Source organism: Pongo pygmaeus, chromosome 21 (assembly GCF_028885625.2).
Source record: "Pongo pygmaeus isolate AG05252 chromosome 21, NHGRI_mPonPyg2-v2.0_pri, whole genome shotgun sequence".
Lineage (NCBI taxonomy): Eukaryota > Metazoa > Chordata > Mammalia > Primates > Hominidae > Pongo > Pongo pygmaeus.
This window is the reverse complement of record NC_072394.2, coordinates 8,263,111-8,274,298: the sequence shown is the minus strand read 5'-3', so window position 1 is coordinate 8,274,298 and position 11,188 is coordinate 8,263,111. Positions and strand designations below refer to the sequence as shown.

Sequence of the window (11,188 nt, the reverse complement as noted above, 5' to 3'; positions counted from 1 at the left end):
ATTTACTATATTAAAAACTGAATACAAAGCTGAAATGTGGCTGGGTGCGGTGGCTCACGCCAGTAATCCCAGAACTTTGGGAGGCCAAGGCAGTCGGATCACCTGAGGTCAGGAGTTTACCAGCATAGCCAACATGGTGAAAACCTGTCTCTACTAAAAATACAAAAAATTGGTCGGGTGTGTAGCGGGCGCCTGTAATCCCAGCTACTCAGGAGTCTGAGGCAGGAGAATTGCTTGAGCCCGGGAGGCAGAGGTTGTAGTGAGCTGAGATCGTGCCATTGCACTCCAGCCTGGTTGACGGAGTGAAACTCCATCTCCAAAAAAACAAAACAAAACAAAACAAAACAAAAAACACACAAAAAACTGAAATGTTAAAAAGTTATTTAAAATGACAATAATAAACCATTATGTGTTAATATAATTAACACATTTTAATGAAGAATAAATATTTTCCAAAAACAAAAAAATGTGGTAAGAAAAGTGTTATCTTTTGCATTAGTGTAAATTCCTCTATATCTGGCTTAAAGAAGCCAGTTAGATTCTCATTTCTGCCTTTACATTCAGTTCTACGTGATGTTTTGGTTGAAGTATAAGGCAAATCCCTCAGTCATGGGTCTTCAAAACCCATGACTGGGTTTTGGTCTTACATTCTAGCCGATAAAAGACCGCCTACACTCTCCTTCCCCCTGGGCAAGGCTCGTGCCCCAACTCCTACAAACAATGCAGGCAGAACCTTAGTTTTCCCTACCCTATAAGAGTGCTGTAAGGATTGAAAGAAAGTAAGCTCTTAAGCGACACCTAGATAAATGATGGTCAGTTTAATTTCATTTCTTATCACAGTATTAGTTAATCAACCACTCGGATACAATCACATCCTGCGGGCTTATTCAGGGGCGGGGTGGGTAGAGATAGGCAATAGCGCATGCGCAGCTCAGAACGAAGCCCCAGGTGGAGTTAGCGCTGCACCTCTTGAGGCCAGGTGAGCCGCTCCGAAGCGGAGGGCGGAGTCAGAGCCGCTTGTGGGAGGCTGCTTCCGGCCACGTGATACCCCGAATGACCAATGGGGAGACTTGATGTCACCCCCGCTTCCTCACCCTGGCAACGGGCGGGTGACTACTTCCGGTGCAGTGAAGGCTCGGGGCTGAAGCGGGTGAGTGTCCCTCTTTCCCACGCTGTCCGCGCTGCTGCCGCCTCCGCGCTGCTGCCTCTGTGTGTGGGCCCCGTGCGCTAGCTGGGACGTCCTCTCCGGGTCTGAGAGTGGGCGGCGCGCAGGACACCCCTTGCCCCGGCGGGGCTAGAGGAGGGGGCCAGGATGTCCCTAGTTCCCTAGTCTTGGTCGCTCTAGGCGGCCCCGTCGTCCCCCTTCCCAGCCTCATCTCCGGCTTGGCGTCCTCGTGGCCACCGGGGAAGGACTGTCTGTATGTGGGGAGTTCTCTCAGTTCTTCACCCAGTCTCAGGCTGGAGATGTCTCAGAGTCCGAGGTTCGCAGAAAGCCGAGAATGTGCGCCTTGTCCTGGGTGGCGGGTTGGGGGTAAGGCAGCCCCTTACTTAGTAATAGAGGCCTGATGAGAGTCCTGCGGGTCGTTAGCATTTACTACTCAGGAGGAGGAGGAGGAAGAGGAGGAAGAGGAGGAGGAGGAAAGGACCGAGAAGATGGAGCAGCTGGAGAGGAGGGGGGAAGAGCAGGAGCTGGAGGTGTCCTGGAAATCGAGGGTATCATGTTTCCGGAAGGAGAGAGTTCAACGTTCCTGGCTTCTGTAGGGGAGGGGAAGGAAAGGTGTTTTAGGGGCCATTAGATTGCTGAATTATTATTATTCTTTATTAGCGAAGGAATTTTTATTTATATTCTTAGGAGTTTAATAATTTATCTTTTTTGTTGTAAATAAAACTTCCTCACCACTTACAAAAAGCAGTGCTTACTAAGGAACATGTGGAAAATGTAGAAATAGTTATGAAGAGATCACCTATAGTTCTGCCAACCCAGCATTTTGATCTTTTTTCTAATATTTTATTCATATTAACCTATTTGTGATCATAATGTATGCGTGTAAAATACAGTTATAACTAAGAGGCATAGTTACATACATTGTATTCATTGCACGGATAGATTGTCTTTTTTCCTCTTGAGAAAGTCTTATTAAGGTATTCATACACCATAAAATTTATTCTTTTAAATTGTAAATTTCAGTGCTTTTTCTCATATCGCAAAGTTGTACACCCATCACTACTATCTACTTTCAGAACATTTTCATCACCCCCAAAAGAAATCCTATACTCATGACAGTCACTCCCCATTAGATTCTCCGCTTTCTCTCCCAGGCCTTGTAACCACTAATCTACTTTCTGTGTCTATGGATTTTCCTATACTGGCATTTCATGTAAATGGAATCATAGAATATATGGCCTCACTTGTCTGGTGTCTTTCAGTTAGTATGCTTTCAAGGTTCATCAGTGTCTGTGTATCAGTATTTCATTCTGTTTTATGGATGGATAATGTTCCATTGTTTGAATATACCACATTTTGCTTAACCATCATCAGTCGATGGACATTTAGGTTGTTTCTATTTTTTGGCTATTTTGAATAATTCTGCTATAAACATCTGTGTACAGGTTTTTGAATAGACGTATGTTTTCAGTTCTCTTGGGTATATACCTAGAAGTGGAATTGGTGGGCATATGGTAACTCTATGTTTAACTTTTTGAGTGAGTGCCAAATGTTTTCCAAACTGGTTGCACCATTTTACATTCCCACCAGCAGGTTATAAGGGTTCTGATTTCTTCATATCCTTGGGAGCACTTACCTTTCTTTTTGGTCATAGCAGTCTTAGTGCTTATTAAGTGGTAGCTCATTGTAGTGTTGATTTGCATTTCCTTGATGGCTAATAATGTTGAGCATCTTTTAATGTGCTTATTGACCCTTTGTATATCTTTGGAGAAATGTCCATTTAATTCCTTTGCCCATTTTTAAATTGAATTGTCTTATATTAAAGTTGTATGAGTTCTTTCTATATTCTAAATGTAAGTCCCTTTCCAGATACATGATTTGCCCGGCATGGTGGCGTGCGCCTGTAATTCCAGCTACTTGGGAGGCTGAGACACAAGAATCACTTGAACCTGGGAGGCAGAGATTGCAGTGAGTTGAGATCATGCCACTGCACTGCAGCCTGGGTGATAGAGTGAGACTCTGTCTCAAAAAAAAAAAAAAAAAAAAAAAAGCAACAACACAGTTATTTATTCATGAGTTGTAATAGCTTAAGGGCTGGATTTCTGTCAAAGCCCTTTGCTGTAAGATGGATGAATTCCATGACTTATTTCCTTTTTCAACTGCTTCTTAAAGAATAAGCAAACCTATGGTGAAAAACTTTAACACCACAGCAACAGGACATGTGGTAGTTTTCAAAGTGGTGTAAGCAAAAAAAAACAGTGTCATCACATAAAGTAGGAAAATAAAACAATCTTTTAGAGAGATGAGGCAAGATTTAGACCTTAAATTAGTGCCATGAAAGTCCCTGCAGAGCGTGTTTTGGTTAGGCCAAAGTGAGGTGGACCTAGATTGAGCTATCCATAAAACTTGTGGCTATAGTTAAGACAGAAGATAAAGTTAGGAATCATCTGATTTGCTGAGAGGATAGTTTTGAAAGGTTGGCAGTAGGTGAAGTTGCTGAAGGTTGGCCGGGAGTGGTGGCTCACGCCTGTAATCTCAGTACTCTGGGAGGCTGAGGTGGGTGGATCACCTGAGGTCAGGAGTTTGAAACCAGCTTGGCCAACATAGTGAATTCCTGTCTCTACTAAAAATACAAAACTTAGCCAGGTGTGGGGGTGCATGCCTTTAGTCCTGGCCACTCAGGAGGCTGAGGCAGGAGAATTGCTTGAACCCGGGAGGCAGAGGTTGCAGTGAGTTGAGGTTGCGCCACTGCACTCCAGCCTAGGCAACAGAGCGAGACTGTGTCTCAAAAAAAAAAAAAAAAAAAAAGAAATTGCTGAAGGAAACATTTGCAATTGGGGTCAGAGTGGGTTATGAAGAACTAGGATAGTAGATTTGTGTGTTGCCAAGGAAAGCAGGTGATCAAGAGAATCAAAGGTTGTAAGCAGAAGATTAAGAAAATGCCATTGGGTTAAGTAACTTGGGAAAGGTACAATTTATGGGAAGCAAGACTTTTTTTTCTCTTTTTTTGAACAGCTTAGTAAGATCAGTTTGCCCATTTAAAATGTACCCAGTGTATCAATTTACCCATTCAAAGGGTACAATTCAGTGGTATTTAGTGTATTCACAGAGTTGTGCAACCATTACCAAATTCAATTTTAGAACTTTTTTTTTTCTTTTTTTGAAATGGAGTTTCACGCTTGTTGCCCAGGCTGGATCGCAATGGCACGGTCTCTGCTCACTGCAACCTCCGCTTCCTGGGTTCAAGCGATTCTCCTGCCTCAGCCTCCTGAGTAGCTGGGATTACAGGCATGCGCCACCACGCCCAGCTATTTTTGTATTTTTAGTAGAGACAGGGTTTCTCCTTGTTGGTCAGGCTGGTCTCGAACTCCTGACCTCAGATGATTGGCCTGCCTCGGCCTCCCAAAGTGCTGGGATTACAGGTGTGAGCCACTGCGTCCAGGCTTTTTTTTTTGGACGGAGTTTCCCTCTTTTGCCCAGGCTGAGGTGCAGTGGCGCAGTCTTGACTCACTGCAACCTCTGCCTGCCTGGTTCAAGCGATTCTGCTGTCTCAACCTCCCGAGTAGGTGGGATTACAGGCGCTCGCCACCGCACCCAGCTAATTTTTGTATTTTTAGTAGAGACGGGATTTCGCCATGTTGGCCAGGCTTGTCTCAAACTCCTGACCTCAGGTGATCCACCCGCCTTGACCTCCCAAAGTGCTAGGATTACAGGCGTGACCCACCACACCTGGTCCTAGAACATTTTTATCAGCACAAAAAGAAAGTGCTCCCATTAGCAGTCCCTCTCCATCACCCTACCTTCCATCCCTCCAGCCCTAAGCAATCACAGATCTACCGTCTGTCTCTTTAGATTTGCTTATTCTGGACATTTCATATAAATGGAATCATACAATATGTGGCCATTTGTGTCTGTTTTTTTCATTGTTTCAATATTCTTTAATGACATAGTATGTGTCAGCACTGCATTCCTTTTTATGGTTGAATAATGTTCCGTTGTGTGACTATACCACATTTTGTTTATCCATCATCAGTTGATGGACCTTTGGGTTGTTTTTGGGTGCTGTGAATAATATTGCTATGAATATCCATGTATAAGTTTTTGTGTAGCATATATTTTTAGTTCTCTTGGGTATATACCTAGAAATGGAATTCTTGGGTCATAGCATAACTCTGTTTAACTTTTTGAATGACAGTTGCAGAGGATAGACAAGTTGCCAGTGCTATTTAGAAATAATCATGATGAATTTTAATATCATTACTAGGAGGAAATTGCAAAATGTCTGTGTTCAAACATTTTATTCAGAAATAAAGCCATTATTAAAGTGATCGATAGAAGTTTTTCTTTTTTTTGGTCTAAACCTGTTATGTGCCTATGTTTCTCCTTTCATTGGAAATCTTTTGTGTTGAGTGTTACCTCAAAGGTTAGCTGAAGTATTAGACATTTTTCTTGTGGATCTATGTATTGATTTAAGTACACGTAACCAGTTTCACATAATGATTTGTAACAATGATTACAAATATGATAAAAACATCACAGATATTTGATGATAAGCTACATTCATGATTTATTTTTCTCCCTCATCTTAACTGTAAAGATCAAATACTATGATTTCCTTCCCCCTCAATTTGGATTCCCTGTAGCTTATGCATCCCAGAAGTTCAATACTCAGAGAAACATGCTTGCCCTATTTTGGTTCTTTGGCTTAGCTCATTACCTAGTGTTCCCGTAAATGAATAAATTAATAAAAATTTTTTTTGTAAATAATTCATTCAGATGGTTCAAATTTGAAAGGTTCAAGGGGGTGAACAGTGAAATTTCTATCCCATCTTTTGTTATTAGTTATCCAAATCTCCTTTGGTAATCAGTTTTGTATGACTTTTTTGTTTATCCGTCCAGATTTATACTTTGCATATGGTACTGCAAGTACTTCTGTACCATACCTTAAAAAATTAGTCATTTCCATTCCTTTTTTACTTAACAAATATGTTTGAGACTGTTACATATATGCTTATCAAGTTTTCTCATTGTTTCCAATGGCTGCTTTTATTTTTAACCACTTCCATCAAGACATTTTTGGGTCTATATCTTAATTTTGATTGATTTTGCCAAATTGCTGTTGAGTCGTACCAATTTATACTGCGGCTAGCAACTTAGCTCCAGTTTTTCTGTACTCTCAAAATATGTTATTTTTTGATATTTGCCAATCTAAGTTAAAAAATGGTATTTAAGTGTAGTTTTATTTTGCATCTTTCCTTTGAGTGAGATTTAGAATTTTTTGTCTGGTTAAGCTATTATGTAATTTTTCTGCAAACTGAGATTTGTCTATTTGCCCTTTGTTTTTGTCTTTTGTTGGCACTCTTTATTTATTAGATGTCAGACCTTTATTGAGTTCTGAGTTAAACAAAAACTGATGTTAGAGTAGAAGTTGCTTCATTTCTAACTGAATAAAAAATATTTCAGTAACCATTGGGAGTTGGAGGATAGAGTCGTATATTGATAGTTAATTTAGTTGCGTTCCTTTCCCAGTCCAGTGGAACTTTAGGGCCAGGATTTTTGGAGGGGTTTGTTGAGATTATATGGTTTGCTAAATAAATATATTTCAGATAGTCTCTGAGGGAGAGTAGATTGCTCAAGAAATGGAATATTAATCACCTTCCACATTTTCTTCTTAGGCAATGTTGAGAAGCAATGCTTTAAAATCTCTCATATATATTAAGATGCCTGTTACATCAAACCATATAAAATGTTGACGTTATAATTATGTTTGTATTTTCTTTTCTTTTTTTCTTTTTTCTTTTGTTTTTGAGATGGAGTCTTGCTCTGTAGCCCAGGCCGGAGTGCAGTGGCGTGATCTCTGCTCACTGCAACCTCTGCTTCCCGGGTCCCAGTTCAAGCAATTCTCCTGCCCTCAGCCTCTCGACTAGCTGGGATTATAGGAACGCGCCACCATGCCCAGCTTTTTGTATTTTTAGTGGAGACGGGGTTTCATCATGTTGGCCAGGCTGGTCTTGAACTCCTGACCTTGTGATCCACCCGCCTTGGCCTCCCAAAGTGCTGGATTACAGGCGTGAGCCACCACGCCCGGCCAGTATTTTCTTACAAAATATAAATATTATAATTTCTTATTTATGAAAAAATATCTCAGATGACAGTGATTCAAAGTTGCTTCAGGTTTCATAGTCCATACTGCTTAGTGTGTTTTCATTTTAGCTGAAGCTCATAATTTTCCAAAGCCTGAGTTTTCAGTCTATGTTTATGCTTCTAGACTAATGGTCCCAAGCTCATTTCATGGCTGGGCTGAATATCATGGCATGATACAGACATGATAGCGTTATAGGCTGACAGATGAACCACTAAATCCACTTTGTCAAGTCATACATGGCTAAATGATAGCCTATTTCAGAGAAATATTGTGAGAAATAACCAAAAGAAAATAAAGGTAATTGAGGCAGGTTCTTGTGAAGTCTTTGGAAGAAAAACATGGTTAGGAAGACAGAACACACCACCACAAAACAAAAACAAAACCAGGCATTTAAATTTACTGTTACTTAATTAAAAATCAGCATTTTTGTAATAAAAATTTTTTCCTGCATTTGTGAATCTGTATAAATATTTGAATGCAATGGTGTGTATATATAATTGATTTTAAACCATTTATCTTATAAATAAAATGTTATATAATAAAATTAAATAGACTCTTAAACCAAGAATTAAGGGAATTTAAAAATGTCATATAACAGTGCTTCTCAGACTATCTCTGTTATGAAAGACCAGCTTTCAAAAATTTCCAATCCATTGTGGGTCAATACTTATGTAAAATACAAATAAAAAACTCCCCAAATACTGCCAAAAACCAAACATTCAAACAAATTTGAAACTTAAAAATAAAAGCTCAAATTTTTGCTTGATTTAGCAGATAAAATTATTTAAAAAAATAGCATGAGGAACTAGAAAAGAATTGTGAAAACTACACATATTGATTATTGAAAATGTGCTTATAAAGCAACTGACATATGAATAAAATAATACTCTCTTGTGGGCTGGTAATAAACACTGGGATGCAGACTGTGTTCTGAGTAACCTGCTTTTTTTTATTTTGGAATTGGCAGCTAAGTAACTTCTTTATGTTTCTTTTCTTTTCTTTTTTTTTATTTTGAGACTCCTTTTTTTTTTTTTTTTTTTTTGAGACAGAGCTTACTTTGTCGCCCAGGCTGGAGTGTAGTGGCGCGATCTCGGCTCACTGCAACTTCTGCCTCCTGAGTTCAAGTGATTCTTCTGCCTCAGCCTCCTGCAGAGCTGGGATTACAGGCGTGTGCCACCACAGCAGCTAATTTTTTGTGTTTTTAGTAGAGATGAGGTTTCACCATGTTGGTCAGGCTGGTCTCGAACTCCTGACTTCAGGTGATCCACCCGCCTCGGCCTCCCAAAGTGCTGGGATTACAGGTGTGAGCCACTGCGCCTGGCCCCAAGCAGGTACTATCAGTGGACAGAGAGATTTAAATTCTAAGCTTTTTATATTACCCAATTAAATAATTTTATCCAACTTCAATGAGAATAAGAAAAAGTAATTTTATTAAATAGCTTGGATACCTTTTTTGTATTGCTCAATTAAATAACTTAAAAATAGGATTTTTGAACATTATCTTTGCACGAATTTGTGTAAGTAACTTATGTGTTGGTGGAAAAAAATGTATACCATCTTTGCCTGTTTTCCTTTAGGGTAATTCCCTCCTGCAATTACTTTTGGATGGAAGTATGCCCCTTTCTCAGTAGAAGATGGTAATCTTGGAGAATGACCATGGAGAAGGGGATGAGTTCTGGAGAAGGGCTGCCTTCCAGATCATCTCAGGTTTCGGCTGGTAAAATAACAGCCAAAGAGTTGGAAACAAAGCAGTCCTATAAAGAGAAACGAGGAGGCTTTGTGCTGGTGCATGCAGGTAAGCTTTGTGGATGGCTTGGAAGATGCCAATAATGTCGATTTTTCTTTTTCTGTCTTGAAGTACACTGAGAATCACATTTCACACTTGGAGGAGGCAAAACTGCCAGAGAGGAATTGGAACCAAAGCGATTGTTTGACTTTGATATAGTGAGGACCTCTTTACTCCCCAGTTAGAAGATCTTAGAATGGCAGCTCCCTAGGTTTTCACTTCCCTAACCTATTATTTACTTTAACTCTGTGTAATAGATGTATTTAGGTTAGGTAGTATTAAAGCCAGACAAAGTGATTTTTGAACTCTGGTTTATGTTTTTTAAAAATAATGTTGCTGTGGGAGGCTGAGGCAGGAGAATTGCTTGAACCCAGGAGGCGGAGGTTGCAGTGAGCCGACATCGTGCCACTGCGCTCCAGCCTGAGCGACAAAGTGAGACTCCATCTCAATAAAATAAAATAAAATAAAATATTGCTGAAAAAATTGTATTGATTCCCATGTTAGACTGTGGGTATTTTAGGTCATAATTATTACACAGTCTTTGAGCTGGTTCACCTTCTTTTTTTTTTTTTTTTTTTTTTTTTTTTGAGATGGAGTTTTACTCTTGTCGCCCAGGCTGGAGTGCAGTGGTGTGATCTTGGCTCACTGCAGCCTCCACCTCCCAAGTTCAAGCAATTCACCTGCCTCAGCCTCTTGAGTAGCTGGGATTACAGACGTCCACCATCACGTCTGGCTAATTTTTGTATTTTTAGTACATGGGGTTTCACCATATTGGCCAGGCGGGTCTCGAACTCCTGACCTTGGGTGATCCACCTGCCTTGGCCTCCCAAAGTGCTGGGATTACAGGTGTGAGCCACCGCACCCACCCCACCCTCTTAATATTTTAAGTGAGGAACCTTAAGACCAGAGAGATTAAGTGACTTAAGGGACTTCAGCCACACTGCTGGTTGGTGCTAGAGCCAGTGTAAGAAACACCTAAGTAGGCCCTTATGTCTCAGTCTAGTGCTTTTGATGCTATGTCAGCCTGTGATCTTTCTACTTCAGAGGACCATGAGGACAGACACAGTGGAGTTCATCCCCTGGGTCTCCCATCTTTGAAAGGTCTTGGGTTGCAGAGCAGTGCTGCTCTGCCCAGGTTCCTCAGCAGCCTCTTTTTCTTTTGGCCATTTTTATTTTCTTGCATTCAGAGTCTACTTTCCATGACCTCCATGAAGAGAGAACGAATCTCTGGGTTTCCTTTTAACTTTCCCTGGGCAGTCAAGCAAGATGACAGCAGGATTAACTTTGATATGGAATGAGGAGTAGAACTGTTTCTTCTTGTGAGACTGGTGTCCTGCCTGGCCATTAACGTTTGGCCATATCTAGACTGGACAACCCGAGAAGACTTATGTGAATTTAATCCAGAGTATCTAAAAAAATCCAAAAAACCAGAAACCAGGTTTAATCCCATTTTCTCACAGGTGCTTTTACAAGGAGGTGAGGTAAATTTACAGAAATAACCCAGTTAAAAGTAGACCTGGGACTAGAGCTTCTGCCTTCAGACTCCTAGTCTGTGTTCTCTCCACTACACTATGTTGATGGTACATCTTCCATGATCTTCCATGATACCAGTGAGTTACCGTATTCAGAGTGAGGGTTTGGAAAGTGTAAAAGAAAGGTCTGAACATTGTAACAAGCAATAACATAAAGCTTCAATTAGTTGGAAAGCCTTACTTTCTATAACTATTATGACCCTGTCCTTCCTCTCTTAGATACAGACTAGATGATAATGGCTCTGCCAACCTTAAATAATGGAAGTCAGAAGCTGTGATTAAAGGTAGAGCTTATTCATGCACAAAGCTTGAGGATGTCCACCTGGGAAACACTGACTCCAAACAAATGGGGTCAGTGTTCCAAAGTGGAGAAGTTAAGGTTTCATTTATGTAAGTAGAGATAGAAAAATTTTAGCAAGATAATAACATTTTCTGTAGGAGACCAGTGCATAAGTTACAGCAATTTGATTGGTTATAGATTGCTACATCCTAAGGAAGATTACTTTTTACTTTGTGAGAAGGGGCAGTGATCTGAGAGGCTCTTGTCTCTGGTGTTGTTT

At 40.4% G+C, this 11,188-nt stretch overlaps 1 protein-coding gene across 3 annotated transcripts in view; it reads left to right on the top strand.

Moving 5' to 3' along the window:
- The first annotated feature begins 1,051 nt into the window (after window positions 1–1,051).
- Window positions 1,052–11,188, top strand: part of TASP1 (taspase 1) — a 312,488-nt gene continuing 302,351 nt past the window's right edge. For 2 of the 3 annotated variants that reach the window (XM_054467672.2, XM_054467673.2), the window contains exons 1-2: window positions 1,052–1,150; window positions 8,888–9,105. In XM_054467672.2, coding sequence (XP_054323647.1) covers window positions 8,961–9,105 — 145 coding nt within the window. In that variant the 5' untranslated portion in view covers window positions 1,052–1,150; window positions 8,888–8,960. The remainder of the gene's footprint in view (window positions 1,151–8,887; window positions 9,106–11,188) is intronic. The other variant, XR_008496145.2, reaches the window with a different exon arrangement.